A 16,343-nucleotide genomic window follows, 5' to 3' on the forward strand; every position below is an offset into this window, starting at 1 on the left:
ATCTCTCAGATCTTTAATATAAAACAAAACTCATTCCTGTACCTATTTTAATGTCCTAGGAATTTTCTGTATGTATTTCTTCTTTCAGATTCCAAGAGAACTTCTCTTTCTTTAGTAAACTGTATATATTTGGAAATAAAAGCAAACTTCTGAATGTAAGCATTCTCCTTAACATGATTTAAGTGTTACTGAAATAATTTGTGCTCTGTAAAACCAAACAATGATTTTGAATGGGCTTGTGGGAAAGCTAGCAATGGGACAGACTATTTAAAACCTAATTAATTTTATAAGAAGAACACTAACAAAAGCAATAATCGATGGATGGGGAGGTACCTTGGAAGTCCTCGACGAGAAGCTCTGCCTGGGTGGAGAAGGCCACAGCAAGTGTTACAAAAGCAAAAACCCCACAGATTGGAAAAGCCAGTCCCATTCTAACCAATGTAATAAAGCAAGAAATGGAAACGAAAGACAAAGTTAGGAAAGAAGAAAGGAGAATAAAAATTCCAGAGGAATCTCCCCCAAATTAAAAAACTAGAATCATTAATTGAATTTATCAAGGTTGTTTCCAGTAGCATTAAAAACATAAAATATATAAGAATATATTTAAGAAAAGATGTACAAGATTTCTGCACTGCAAACTATAAAGCATTGCGGTAAGAAATTAAAGACCTAAATAGATGGAGAGGTAAGCCGTATTCATGTGTTGAAATGGTGAATATTATTAAGATCTCTGTAGGAGGCAGAATAGTGGCCCCCAAAGATGCCCACACCCTAATCCTCAGAACCTGACAAGGCAAAGAAGTTTGCAGTTGTGGTTAGTTAAGGATCTCCAGATGCGAAGACCTTCCTGGATTACCCTGGTTGTTCCAATGTAATCACTTGGGTCCTTAAAAGCAAAGAATCATTCCGGCTGAGGGTCAGAGGGAGATGTGACTATGTAAAAAATGGTCAGAGAGACAATGTTTCTGGTTTGAAGATGAAGGAAGGGACAGCAAGCCAAGGAATGTGGTGACCTCTAGAAGCTGGAAAAGGCAAGAAATAGACTTGCCCTTACAGCCAGAAGGGGACATAGTGCTGCCAAGACCCTAACTTTAACCCAGCGAGACCTGTGTCAGACATCTGACCTGCAGCATTGTAAGATGATAAATTTTTATTGTTTAAACCATCAACTGTGTGGTAATTTATTAAGGAAGCCATGTAAAACTAATATAGTATCTATTTATTTAAAGAAATCGTAATCAAAATCCTACAGCCTTTCTTACAGAAATTGAAAAGTTCATCCTAAAATGTATATGGAAATGCAGAGTACCTAATATAGACAAAATTATCTTGAAAAAGAACAAGAAAATTAGAGACTTTAAATTAGAGACATTTTTCCATACTTAATGTAAGTGTTTTATATGTCTAAGTATATATATCCTGAAGAAACTCGTGCATGCATGCACCAAGATATATAAACTAGTATATTTATAGCAGCATTATTTATAAAAATAAATAAATGCCTTACATATGGCTTTCACTGAGAGAAGGGAATAAATTGTGATATATTTGTACAATGCAATTCTGTGCAACCAAGAAAATGAACAAATAAAGGGGCTGGCCCGGTGGCACAGCAGTTAAGTTTGCACATTCTGCTTCGGTGGCCTGGGGTTCACCAGTTCAGATCCCAGGTGCAGACCCACACATCGCTTGGCAAGCCATGCTGTGGCAGGCGTCCCACATATAAAGTAGAGGAACATGGGCATGATGTTAGCTCAGGGCCAGTCTTCCTCAGCAAAAAGAGGGTTGGCAGCAGATGTTAGCTCAGAGTTAATCTTCCTCAAAAAAAAAAAAGGAAAAAAAATGAATGAAGCTTGGTTAAACCCATCATCTCTGAGGATGCTCAAATGTGCAATGTTAAGCCACAAAAGCAAAGCACAGAAGTATATGTACACTCGGATTTCATTTTTATAAATGTCACAAACAGATGAAATGAAGCAATATGTTGTTTAGGGATGTTTTCTTACATAAGGTCTAAGCATGTAAAGAAAACATAATAATGGTCAGCCCCAAATTCATGATGGTGGTCAAATCTGGGAAATATGGAGAGGGATAATTTTGGGGTGGAACACAAAGATACCATGAATGACATTTTAAAAAGTTGGGTGCACTGGAATTTATTTCATTACTTGCTCAATGGTACATATATGTTATATATACTCTTTGTAGGTATGATATATTTTATAATAAAATATTAAAAATATATTAGTCTCTCACCCAATTGCTTCATTCTTGCAGCATGAGGTTAGGTTTTTCTAATTCTCCAATGTGACGTTAGGTTCATTTTGTCCACGGTGCTGGAATGAATGAAGAGTATCAATAAATGAGACTTTCATGGATTGCTAAGTTAAAACAAAACAAAGCATACTATATCATATAGTTCCTCCCATAAGATGCCCTGAAGTAAACCTAGAAAGTGTTAAGTGAACCTTTTCAAATCCTCAGCAATTCCTCCCTTATTTGATAAGTAATTTTTGGTTTGAATGCATTCATTGCTGAAATAGTTTGAAAATCTGTCGTTTTTTAAGAAGGAACTGGAAATGGGGAGAGTAAGAAGCATTTAGCCTAGTAGGTTATGCTAAGGCATTCTCACTCCACTCCAATGGAAGTGCCCCTTCGAGGCCGCGACTGTGTGTTATTTACTGATGAACCTTCACTACCCAGCCCGGTGTCTCCTATTTCAATTATCTTTAATGTTTCAGACAAACCTGGTGAAACTTCTTTTGATGCATCAGGCAAATCCGAACCTTCTGAACTGCAATGAAGAGAAGGCCTCAGGTAGGTTGTGTGCGGTTCTGTTGTTCCCTTCCCGTCATGTGTAAGTCATTCTTCATGAGCATAGCTGGAGATGAGAGTCAGCCTCTCCTGCGAAGCTCTGTGAACACCACCCCAGTTCTAGCAGGATTCACACCCTCGTAAGCGCTGCTCATGACAAGAGGATGTTCGAGAGCAGTTAAATGGTAGAGTCCCCTTGGACTTCACTGCAATTGGCTTTTCCCGCTTTAAACTTCCAGGACAGGGATTCCTGCAGCGTCACTTACTTTAGAATATATTTTTGCCATTATTTAACTAGTTTCTCATTATACCAAATGCATGCGTGTTATTTTAAACAATAATAGTAATTTTTCTGCACAGATATTTGTACCGCAAGAAATAGAATCTAGCATTCATTCTCAACCTAATTTAAAACTTTGAAAATCTTAATGTCACTCTTCCTTAACAGATATCTTTTTGAAAATATCTAGAGTTCTGTTTACCACTGTTCTTTTATATATTCATATACTTATTTAAAAAATGGGTGCCACATTCATTTTTTAGCTTTTAAATTTGACAACAAAGTTACTAATCATGTTATTTTTGGTATATTAAGAATAAAAGATTTCTAAATAATGAAGAGAAAAGTCCAGCATAAGTAACAAGATAATATAACAATTTTGAAGGCAGTAATTGATCTGAATGACTTATTTCTACTTACTCTTCTTGTTGCTATGCCTCTACTTGCCTGAAAACACTTTATACCGAGACCTCGTATTTGCTGTACCTTTGGGAGTGTGGTTACCTGATAAACCTCCGGTTTAAGACAGGATGAGGGATTTGCTCTATTTCTTATTTTATGGGAATTAAGTGTCCTTGTTTAATGTTTATTCGTCTTCTCTGCTAAAATAAACTGAAGATTTAACAAATAGCGCTATGAGATAGCTTAATAGTCTGACACTTTAGATCAGGCTAATGTTAGTGATAGTGTAGGGATATTAACATCATCTACAAAAGTATGCCTAATGGTAAATATTGAAAGAGTTAATAGCCATTTATAGCTTTTCTCTATCTTTTTTCAAAACTGTATTTATTGAGAAATATAAGTCATGTCCTCTAGTTCCAAAGGAAGATGACTTTTTTCTCGTTCATATCCCTGGCTTCTTTCCCAGGGAAGGGAGAAATGATTGAGCCTTGGCTGCCTGGACTCTCACCAGTCACACGTTCACCTCTTAGGTCTAGTGTCAACTGTGCCAAAACCGACATCCAAGGCAACTGACAATTGACTGTCCTAAAGCCCCAGTGAATGACTAAACTGCTCATGTAGACTCAGCCCTGGTCACCTCGGACCTGGTGTATGATGACTCTCTTAGAAAATTTTGTCCATGTTGGTCATGCAAAGGCTACCATCAGTGTCATCCCTTTTCCATGCCATATTAGCATGAGAGACACAGTGATGGGACCTTAGTGACTCTCAATAAACGTATGTTGATTGAGTGAAAATACTTCTCTCACACACAGGGGACGAAGAGCTCTAATGCAGTGAGAGGTTTCAAGTAAACGCAGGCTGTGCCAGCATCCCATCCAACAGCAAGAAGAGTGAATCCGATAAAAGCAATAGTGAAGAGATCAGTGACCTAGGCACCCTTATGACTGAGCGAGTGAAAATCATCACCAATAATCTGTTATATTCTTGTTATTTTGTGTTTCTGGAATTTGGAATGGATATATAACAAAATTATCTGGGGGATAAAAGCAGTTTGAGGTATATCTCTTGGGTGGGACAGAAATAATCTTCCACGGTGAGGAAGCTGAGCTCTCCTAACTCATCATGCAGATATATTTAACCGAAGGCAAATGGTGATGAAATCCTGGTGTGAATATCTGCTGTGGTGGCTGAATTACCTCAGCTCGCCTGTAAAGCCACATAACTCAAATTTATAGATGTAGGTGATCGTGCAGTTTAGTCATGACTACTGAAAAGGAGCAGTTACCTCCATTAGGTTCTTAATTGTTATTAATGTGAATTTTTCTTCAGGATTTATTGATTTTCAGTTTCAGTTGTTAATAAGTGTAAATTTGAGTAATCACATCTATATTCCTGCCCAAATATGTTCAGCTGTCACTGTTAATGTGTAATTTGTAACTTAATATAATTATTTATATTTCAGATGGGAAAAAAACAGATCATGGAGAGAGGCTAGACCCACTGTTTTAATAGCAAACTGAGTATTTATTTGTATGTCTGCCCATTTAGGAGACTGTTTACAGACTACCTCCTACGTGTTTTAAAATCACCAGGTGCTGGGAAGGCATAACTGTTCTCACCATTTCGATTCATATTCACTGAGACGAAGGAAGAGTTTCACTGAGAATAAAGTGACACTAAGTTCGCTCAAGCTTAGCTTCTCAATGATTTTATGCTTTACACATCACCACCCAGTGAATATTATTTTTATATTTTTTTATTTCATTGGTAATTAAATGTCACTGATGCAAAACAAGGTAGTGTTTTAAAATGGCAGGACTGCAATTTTATTCATATTGGAAACTTTTAATGTTTTTCATTTTGTTTCTTGTGTTGATAAACTTTAGCATTTTAGGCATCTCAGAATTAGCGAAAGTAAATATTTTCTGTGCTATCTACACCCACTTTTTCTGATTTTCTTATTGTTTCTTGTAGATATCGCTGCATCTGAGTATATTGAGGAAATGTTGCTGAAAGCCGAAATTGCCTGGGAAGAAAAAATGAAGGAGCCTTTATCGGTTCCTGCCTTAGCACAGGAGGAGGAGCCGTATGAAGAGATTGTTCGTGACCTCCCAGCACTTTCCAGTAAGCTGTAAGTGCCTTCTTTGTAGAATGATAGAGTCAGACCTTGTTCACTGAAGAGGTAATGATTCTCCTTTGTCATCCTCTCCAGTCACCAGTCATTTCACAGTCAATATTGTCTGTCTCTCAACTAAAAGTTAGAAAACTGAAGCTGCGTATCGACACATTTACTAAAAAATACTTGTTTACAATAAGGAGTTTAGAAAACTTTTATGAAAACCCTCTTATTTTTTTCAAACATTAGTATTTCAGTTATTAGATCAATTTGTCACCATGAGAACAAATAAAATGTTTTAAACACACTCCAGGTTTTTAGCTAAACTGATATGTAAGGTTTCCAATGTCTGTCATAATAGCTAAAGTTTCTAAAGTAGGAAAAACAAATATTCATTTTCTCTCTCAAGTGTAAAACTAATGATTTCTTGTTGTCTAAAGTATCTCCTAAATGCTGACACATACTACAATGAGAATGAACCTTGAAAACATTATGCTAAGTGAACGAAGCCAGACAACAAAAGGGCACGTATTATATGATTCAATTTATATGAAATGTCCAGAACTGGCAAATCTATAGAAGCAGAAAGTCTATTCGTGGTTGCCAGGAGCAGAGAGAGGGAGGAATGGGGGTGACTCTTAATGGATATGGAGTTTCTTTTTGACGATGATGGAAATATTCTGGAGGTAGATAATGATGGTTACACGAATTTGTGAATATGCTGAAAAGCAATTTTTGCTGTGTGGATTATATCTCAATAAACTAAATATATAAAAAATATTTCAGGTTGAAAATCTGCTATAGACAAGCATTGGGAACTCGAGGAAGTTCCTTTCTTTCTCTGAACACTGTTTCTTGTTTGGCAATGAAGATTATGTTTAATATTGGAATAGTTGAGGGTGCACTGAATAAACAGCACTATCTGGGTTCTGGACAATCTGAGAAATAATCAAACAGCAAAGATGGAGACCAAATCCAGTCAGTGATAGAGGACATCACGGAATGTGGCAGCTAAGAGGCTTTATAAATATATCCCATTACGAGGCAGCTTTAGTAACGAGGGCCAAGGCACCTGTAAACCAGATCAGGTCTCCCAAAAGAGGGGCATCCAGGACAAGGCTCCAAAAGGTAGGAAGAGGACAAGTAGTGCTCTCTGTAGGTCAGCTCCTTCCAAGCAAGAAGAGAGAGGAGGTAAGGAGACACTCTTCCCAGATTTGTCTATCAGAGAATTCGTTCCACTTCCCCAGTGTAGAGATTCCCAGAATTAGCAGGACTCGATTTTCCTTCCTAGGAAGTAGAAAAGATGTTTCCAGTGGATGTGTCACAAGGCTGTTGTGATAGTGAGCTCAAAGGAGAAAACTCTTATTTCAGAGCCTGTCCCCTCACAGGTATTCAAAAACACTTTTAATTTAAAATTACTCTAGATAATTCAGAGGCTAAAGTTGTGCATAAATGCATTGACTTCTACTTAACAACTAAACTGTATTCATTATGGGACTTGATTTTTTAGCTGTTGTAAAGGAGCTTGATTTTTATGTCAGACACTATGCTTGGAATCTCTTGTTTTATCTTATTACATCTTCAAAGCCCTATTAAAATTCTCTCAACTTCCTAAGATGACAGAGCTGGGCAATGACAGATCAAGATTTATAGCCAAGAGATCGGACGCAGATCATTCTTGCTTATACAATATTATCTCTCTCATACTTCCACAGGGGGTAAAAATGGTATCACATTTATATGGGAGAAAAAGGAAGAAAGCCGTAGAAACAAAGTTGGAGTTGAGTCAGGAAGTAGTTAAATGATAAGATACATTTCATGTGACCTGGAATTAATGATGAGAATATTGTGACCTTGCTCTTTATATTGCGATATTACTGACGTTGCTGGAATGAGAGGAGTAATACAAATATTTGCTATGGAAGAATTTTACCTCCCAAGTGTTGATATTAAAATCACTACCCAGTACGTTCCACTTTACTTTTAGGATTATGTTCTGGGCTTCCAAGTAGAGACATTAGTATGTAAGCAGAATTAAAAGTTTGAGTTAAAACCAAATTCTTTCATAATAAGTTATTTGGGATAAATATTAACTGCTCTATGTGTCTGTAGTTTTTTTTTGTTTTCTTCGTTTAGAAAGAGAAAAAAGCTTTAGTTAAAAAAGAAAACAAAAACAGCTAATTTACCAAAAAAGTACTTTTTTCTTTTTTTCTATATTGCTGATTGAAGAGCAGGTTTTAAACAGATTAATCAATGACTTATTTTTTCTACGTGATTAAATATAATTGTCCTAATAATCTTTTTCTCTCGTTGACTCTGAGTAAAGCTTTGAAACTTTGCATTGTTTTATACTGAATTTGACCTACTTTTAATTGTAGTCTGCTGTTATCTTTCTTCAGAGATAGAATTGAAAGTTAAATCAAAGAACAAGTCAATCATAATATTAGACTTTTTTAGCTCTTTGAAAAAAACGGCAAGTAGACTTGGCTAGTGTAACAACTAAATGCATTCTTACATTTTCTTTTATACTCCATGATTTTGATGCTTTTCATCTGATTATTTTCATTGTCTTTATAGTAAAAATAAATATGAACTAGGAGCAAATAGATATGAAATAACAACTAAGGAGAGTTATATTTCAATGCAGAAAAGAATACTTTTAATAATCCACTCCTTCAAACTTTGTTTTAGTATGAGAAGGAAAAATATGGACACTTGAGTACTTCTTTATAAACAAATCCACAAACACAAAGGTCAAAACTTTCTGTAAAGCTAACCGATTTGCATATGGATTAGGAAAAAAATGGTGCTTGCTTATTTTATTGTATTTAATATCACAGTGGTGAATGACTCGGTCAACAAATTTACTGAAACATATTGGGACATTGTTCCACCACATGCCCATCTGGGTGAGCAGTGTAGGATAGGTTGCTGAGAGACCAAAGAAAAGACCTGGAGACAGCAAACGAGACATATGGGTTTATCAGGAGTTACTTACAGGAAAGGTCAGGTGGTGGCCAGCTGGACAGCAATGCGCACCCGCTACCGCCCCCTGAGAGCAGCTTGCTTAACTAGGCAGAGGAGCAAAAGCTGCATGCTTGCCAAGGGGCTGTCCTTGCTACGACCAGCGTTCCCAGCAACAGTAGCTCACATGGAGGGGCTGTGTCCCTGGAAGACGTGATGTTCTTCACTTGAGATAAGGGAGGATCCAGGCTGGCCAGGCCCTAGATTGTTGCCAATCCCAGCAGCTGGGCGGCCTGCCCAGAAGGGAACCGAAGGACACATGGTTGCAATGGACCTGGGGGCTTTTACTGAACATGGGAGTCCCAGGCCCTACAGACATTTTCTACATGCCGTTCTTTTGATAGAGAACATATATGAAGCGAATCAGAGAACTGACATAATTGACAAGAAATATAAATAATTTCTTTAAAAAAATCTCTTACGTCATTTACAAAGCAGCATTTCTTCACAAACCAGTTGTGTGAGAGTCAGTGGTTTAGGCCTGGTGTTTGGGGAGGGTTCGGGTCTTCTGTCTCTCCTCTCCTCAACATTGCTGTAGTTTTCTGCAAACTCTTCCTTTCAATCTGTTCCCTTCATTAAAATGAATAAACACTATTGTTCTGTGAAAGTACAGGTTTCATTCATTTAAACCAAGTGCATTCTTGAATTTTAACTCTGAAGCCTGGTCTTCTAGCTGTTTCCAGAAGTCCCTCAGCTTTAGTGAGGTGAAAGGAGAAATTAAAACAGAACAAAACAAAAATCTAGGAAAAAGGGGAAAGAGCAAGTACAGATGGAAATATTTGTCAGCATTCCTCTGCTTCAGTCAGGAGCAAGCATTCTGATGAAGCTTATGCTCCTTTAATTTCTTTATTTTGCTCACGAAAGAATAGTGCGGTATTCATTGATATGAGAAGCACGTACCTCTTTCCCGTATGATCTACCGTTTTCCTTCAGTGTCTTTCCTTTTCCGCCTTTTCTCTCTAGCCCTCATTTGGAAGGCTTACCATGCCGTACCTCATCTGAATTATGCTTGCCCGTCCGCCTTCACCAATTTTAACCCCAACATCCTATTCCTTTACATCATAAAGTTGACTTGTTTTACATTTTTCACAGAAAATTACATTTTACATTTTCCCATAATGTATTTTGCTAAAATATTAGGAAACAATTGAGTGGATTCCTTTTTCTAATATCTCAGCAAACAAGTCAAATTTCCTTTCCATTGTCAATTCATGTTTATTGCTCTGTGTGCATTTTTTGGCAGTAAATCATGATTTAGCCGGGATGAGAACGTCACTTTTGCTGTGCCCCACTGTTAGTAGCAACTGCCTATCTTTGGTTAAACATGTAATCAGTAGGAAATTCCTATATTATTGGGTGATCCTATAGTCCATGTCTTCTAAGATATTGTCTGTCTAATGAACATTTTTAAGGTCTCTATTTGTTGCCTGACTTTCAAGTTCATCTCTCAAAATGAACAGGTTATATTTAAATCCAAAGGTCCTTCCAGCCATAATATTCTCTATCTCTTAAGCCTTTAGGCTTCCTCTCTCCGCTTTAAATTTGCAACCGCTATTGTCATACTTGACTGCTATTCCTTCCTCTGAGCTTTCTCTCCTGCCACTGGGGCCTCCTCCCTGTGCCGCCTTTTCTGTCCTGAGTTGGATCTCAGTGCCTCATTTACTGTTATTGCTGCTAATCAAACAGCTGCTGCTGAATGTGCCCTTTGGTGTTTGAATGTGGAAATGCTCTCCAAGGGTTTTTAATCACTGAGAGATTTTGATAGTGCCAACTTTTGTTTCTAATATTCTATGTCATGAAGTCTTTGAGTTGGAATCCACAAAAGTTCTGCATAATCCCTAAGAGGAGCAGAGTGGTTCACTGAACAACCCTGGGTTTTCACTTATTAATAATAACAATAGTGATAACAACTGAGAGTTTTTGAGCATTTTCCGGGCATCAGGACTTGTGCAGAGTGGTTTACATGGAAAATTTCATTTCATTTTCAAAACAACACCTGGAAGTACTTTATCTATTACTATCCTCGTTTTGTACCTTCCTGTCTGAGACTCAGAGCTTAAGTAACGTTGATGCGGGCTTGGTGAGCCAAAGAGTTGAAAGAAAGCCTTCTTGGACTCTCAAGGGCTGGTAGTATTGCTGTTTTATGCAGAGAATAGCATGGAGACAGGACCCATGGGCAGTGACGGGCTATAGCCAAGGGGACAGGACCCATGGGCAGTGACGGGCTGCATGTGTTGAATGTTAGGGCTAAATTTATAAGGCATGAGTACATGACTCATTTTTACTAGATAAAGGAAAGATGATGTAAAAAGTCATTAAATGGTATCAGTGCAGGTGGGGTCTGGTTATTGTGTGGTCGTATAACTTTAGATATGAATTGGGTCATATAGGTCGGCATGTAGGCCAGGACGCCTTGGGCTTCTCTCCCTGGGGCAGCCTTGATCCACATCAACGTGACTCATCTCACACACGTGTACCCAATCTTATGTTGTTTCTGTGAGGTCACTTTTATTTGTAATCTAAAACTAATTTGGCTTTAAAGAGGAAATGGCTGATCTGAGTTTCCCTGTGATGGTCAGTCAGCTTCAGGTGTGAACAATTTAGAAGGAGTGTTCAGTGTGACAACTTGAGAAGACAATTTGAAATCAGGAGGAAGTTATCCTTCCACAGAAATGACAAGCATGAAGGGTTGCCTGCAATCCAGTCTGCACCAATCTGCATTTCAGCTAGAGCTGCGAGGCAAGATGGAACAGCAGGGGACTGGGTTTTCCATCTCTTTGTCAAGTTATCCATCACACTCTTTGACCTTACTCACTCTGTCTAAACTAACTCTCTGAGATTACCTGTGAGGCCATGTGGTGTGGCCACTATGGACAGAGACCCCAGAGCCACACTCCTTGGTTCAGATACTGGCTCTGCACTTACTGGCTCTGTGACTTGGGCAATTTCATCCACCTCTCTGTGACATTTTTCCTCAAGTGTAAAATGCGGGCATTGTCTGATAAAGAATTTGGCCAGCCTTTAGCCCTGCTTGCTGGGAGAGTAACTCTCAATCGTTAGAATACCTGTGATAGGGATGTCTTTGTTATTCAAGAGCCCCTTGGATGCACTTGAGCTTATGCAAAGGTGACTCAGGGCTGGGGCTGCTCACACCGGAAAAACTAACCAAGTGATTAAAGGACTAGGGCTTTGAGCCAGCCGGAACTCAGGGGAAGAAAAGAGGCCTGGGGTGAGCTCAAACACATGGCCGATGATTGAGTCAACCATGCCCACATAATGAAACCTCTGTGAAAACTCTGGACAACAAGATCGATGGAGTTTCCTGGTCAGTGAACACATCAGTATTCTGGGAGGGTGACAAACCTTGACTTCCTGGGGAAGGGGTCAGAAGCTCTGTGTTCAGGGCTCTCCCAGACCTTGCCCTGTGTGTCTGTTTGTTTGGCTGGTCCTGATTTGTATCCTTTATGATAAGCTGTAATAGTAAGTACAGTGCTTTCTTGAGTTCTGTGAGTTGTCCTAGTGAATTATCAAATGTGAGAGGGATTGTAGGAACCCTGGAATTTGTAAATAGTTGGTCAGAAGTGTGGTGGTCTGGAGATTCCCAAATTTGTGGCTAGCATTTGAAGTGGGGGCAGCCTTGCTGGGGATGGTGCTGTAGGGGAGGAAGACATTTCCTCTTCCCAAATGTGGGTTCGTCTGGCTGGAGAATGAATTAAATTCACATGAGACAGAATAGCAAGAGAAAATTAAACAAAGCTTTATGAGGAACCATGGCCCGGGGCCTTTCTTCCCGAAGGAAGAAAGGGCACCAAAGAAGTGGGGTGCACAGAGTGGTTATATACCCCCAAACAGGGTGCTCCACAATAGTCACAAGATTGCCCTGTCGGCACAGAGCTTGATGGACACAGCAGGTAGTGGTCTGCTATCTTGGTGGGCGTAGCAGGAGGCAAGCCTATTGTCTGGAGCTGGGCGGTCACAGGTGAGCTCAGCAATCAGTTCCCAGCCTAAGGAAAGATGCTTAATCCTTAAAGAAATGCCAACATTGGGAGGGGGAGGGAAGTCAGTTACAGAAGGTTACCAGACAAGCACAATAAAATGCAGATTTAAGTCCTTGCCTTTGGTATTGATTAAGAGTTTCTAGAAAGAAGGTCATCTCCTTTCTTCTTCCTGGTACAGAGATGGAGGCACCTTTTACAGATAGAGATTTACCTTACAAATGTAAATGTGTCCTAACAAAGGGCAAGTTCCATTCCTCAGAGCCTCCTTCCCTGTCCCAGTTTATCAAAAGCAATGAGCCTCAAATAATCCTGATGCCAAAGAGACATATCTTGGGGTGGCCAATTTCAGGTCCCTACAGTGCCCTTAACTTGTGAGGTCCATGCTAACGCTAGGTGGTCAGCTTCAGAATTGTGCTGCAGTATACCACAGCATGATGATCATGTTGATAATACGGGTCTCATGGGGTTGCTCTTGATGACTAAGTGAGTTAATATTTCCAAGTCGCTTAGAGCAATATCTGACTCATTGTGATGCTACATAAATGCTTGAGAAATGAAAAAAGGAAAAAAAGATGTTTTTCATTCATCTGTGAACTGTTAGCAAAACCATCTAAAGAATAAAGACCTTCTAGCTATAAACTGAGACAATAGAATTAGGTCTTCAGCTTGTTGCTTTTAAACTTATGACCATGTGGAAAAAGTCTTACTTTCTAAGAAGCTGAGACCATTGTTGGTTGGGTGAATCCTTTGATTAGCTTGTTTTGGAGCTGGTTCTCCAGGGCTTCTCAGTTATCTGGCACTTGGGTTAGAGAGAAGGTACCGCTCTGCATTGAATGGGAAAACATGGGATGAGGCAGAATAGAGCAGAGCTGAGGGCAGGAAGGAAAAGGGGCTGGTGTGGGGGACCCCAGGGTGGGGTCAGCCAGGTGGCCTTTGGTGAGGAGAAATTCTCTGTGGGGATTTTTGAGCAACACAATATGAGTTATGCAACGTGTCCTTCATCTTAGTAAAACCTGAGACACACAACAGGCTTAAAGTAGATGGCTGTGGAAAGTCTTGAAGGTGCCACATTTTATGAAGCAGGCTCAACTGGCATTCATTCAAAAGCAAGCCAACTTGTCTCTACACAAGGATGTCTTCAAGGGCCTTTGTTGTTCAGTTGAAAGTAAATACGATTTGCATATCAAAGCAATTTCGATTGTCATTTACATTGAACTTTATTTAAACTCCATGACTTGGGATGGATATAGACATTATTATCCACATTATATTTATGGAGAAACAGAAGCCCAGAGGTGTGACAGACTTAAGGATATAGCTAATCAGTGGCATCTGCCATTAGAACGCAGATCTTTGGATTCTCTGCTCATGCTCTCCAGCCTAAGATGGGAACAGGCCTAAGAAGAAGTCTGAGCATCTCCGTAGTCTCAGAGTATGCACAACCTTGCCATGTAGATCTAAAAAGTTTTCCATATGAGAGAGAGCGCCTTTGACCCATGCCTAACTACTATACATGAGGATATTCGTTTAGGAAATACCTCCCTGGAATTTAGACCAGGACACTTGGATGAGCACTGAAAAGTGCACTTTTATTCCAAGACCCTCAGGGACAATAGCACTACGGCCATTAATTTCCTTGCTCCTACTGTTGAACACCACATCTCTGGTTACTCCTGTGAAGCAGTTGTTTTTTGTGAATTTACTGCTGACCCTGAAAGACCCAAGCATTTTCGAATCAGCACAGCTTCAATGTAAAGTAGCACCCCCTGAGCTAAAGTCCAACACGACTCCCAGAGTCTTTTGGAAGTTCTTGTGCTGTTGTCATGGATGTCAGGGAAGCTGTGGCTGGCAGTGGGAGGTCTGGATTTTATGAGCATGTCATCCAGAGGGATTCATGAAAATGATCACTGATATATAAACATGCAAAGTACTTCCACCACAGCCCTTGTATTTGTGTATTGAACTTTATTACTACCGTTTAATAAATGTTTTCAGTGATCAGAAGCATTCTTCATTTATCCTAGCTTCATGTATGAAAGAAATGCTATGGAAGTCCATTTCAAAATATTGGCACTTATCATTAAAAAAGAGAACTGTGTCTTATTTAGAGACTTTTCCCCTTATGAGCAGGAAAGGGATTTGGAGTGAAAGTTCCTTAAGCAATTTCATTTAAAGGAAGCGGTTTCAGTAACACCTCTGACCGGCGATCAGAAGCTTCATGCTTTGTGATTGGGCTATAAGATGCACCACAAATCCTCTGTTGCTTGTCTTCGCCTAACTGGTTCTGTCCTAGGTTAACACAAAGGAAAAAACAAAAATCAAACATTCCTAATTGTAGATTGTTCTCAAAGTTTCTCTTTAATCAATGAGTGTTGATCTAAAGTGGTAAATCTTCAGAGAACGAGAAACAGCTAGCATCAGGCAAATGTAGAACTTGTGTTGGAGAAGCAGCATTGGCCCAAGATCTGAACCCTGGAAGAAGGATGAGTGGTGAGCTGGCCACTACCTGTATCGGAGGTACTACCTGTATCGGAGGTACTACCTGTATTGGAGGTACATTGGGAATGGAGACTCGAGGATTTAGAGCAGCCTGGGTCTTGAACTGTCCTGTGCACATAACTTGGGTCTGCTGAGCATGCCATGATCACATTGCACAGTTTGGGGGGACTCGATTTTTGTCCCCGGCCTCTGTTATTAGGAACTTTTGGAGAATGCCTGAACCCAGTGCTGATGACTTTTAGCTTAACCCAAAGCGCTAATATGACATCAAATAGAACATGTTCTAGTCACTTCTCTACGAAGGAGCCCTTTTTAATTGCTCTGTGTAGGGCTGAGACTGTACATTCTCCATCCTAACTCTATAAAACGGGAGTTGTGGCAATAACACTGACTCTTCAGTGTGTCTTAATTTTCCCTATGGGTTTTTTTTTTTTTTTTTTTTTGAGGAAGATTAGCCCTTAGCTAACATCTGCCACCAAACCTCCTCTTTTTGCTGAGGAAGACTGGCCCTGAGCCCATCATCTGTGCGCATCATCCTCTACTTTATATGTGGGACGCCTGCCACAGCATGGCTTGCCAAGTGGTGCCATGTCCGCACCTGGGATCCAAACTGGCAAACTCCGGGCCACCGAAGCAGAATGTGGGCACTTAACCACTGCACCACCGGGCCGGCCCCTGCCTATGGGTTTTTATGACCTGAGGAACACTTTAGTTCATCACTATCAGAAGTCAAGTTTCCTGTAGCTGGAGTGACCATATGTCCTGGTTTGGTCCACTCCTCCTTTATGCCTGTTTACCAGGATAATTGTTAATAAAGCCTCTTTCAGCTTAAAAGTGTCCTAGTTGGCATAGAATCAGGGAACTATGGGATAAAATTTTTTATGTAGTTTCATTTCAGATTAATATTTTAAAGAAAATAATTAAATGGACAGTTATTTCAGCAATGCTAATTTATATTTTTATATTGCCCTTTAGATTGTAAGGGCTTTTGCATCTAAATCCTCATTTGATATACATAAATTCTTTCTTTTAGTAATAAATTCTACACGACATCTAGCCTGTTTCCTAATCAAATATTATGACAGCATTGCTCAAAATCTGAAAATGTATTTACAAAGTCTTGATAAAGCTATCAGTCAATTCCCTAAGAATTTACACTTAGAAAGAAATTCTATAGTCTGGTAGGGGACAGGGAGAAATGTCA

At 39.4% G+C, this 16,343-nt stretch overlaps 1 protein-coding gene across 4 annotated transcripts in view; it reads left to right on the plus strand.

Annotated features, from left to right (window-relative positions):
* The window catches only part of MYO16 (myosin XVI), a 598,386-nt gene that overhangs the window by 255,141 nt on the left and 326,902 nt on the right, over nt 1-16,343 (plus strand). For all 4 annotated transcript variants that reach the window (XM_023621818.2, XM_023621819.2, XM_023621821.2 and 1 more), the window contains exons 8-9: nt 2,742-2,817; nt 5,477-5,633. In XM_023621818.2, the coding sequence (XP_023477586.1) occupies nt 2,742-2,817; nt 5,477-5,633 (233 nt within the window). The remainder of the gene's footprint in view (nt 1-2,741; nt 2,818-5,476; nt 5,634-16,343) is intronic.

This window comes from Equus caballus, chromosome 17 (assembly GCF_041296265.1).
Source record: "Equus caballus isolate H_3958 breed thoroughbred chromosome 17, TB-T2T, whole genome shotgun sequence".
Lineage (NCBI taxonomy): Eukaryota > Metazoa > Chordata > Mammalia > Perissodactyla > Equidae > Equus > Equus caballus.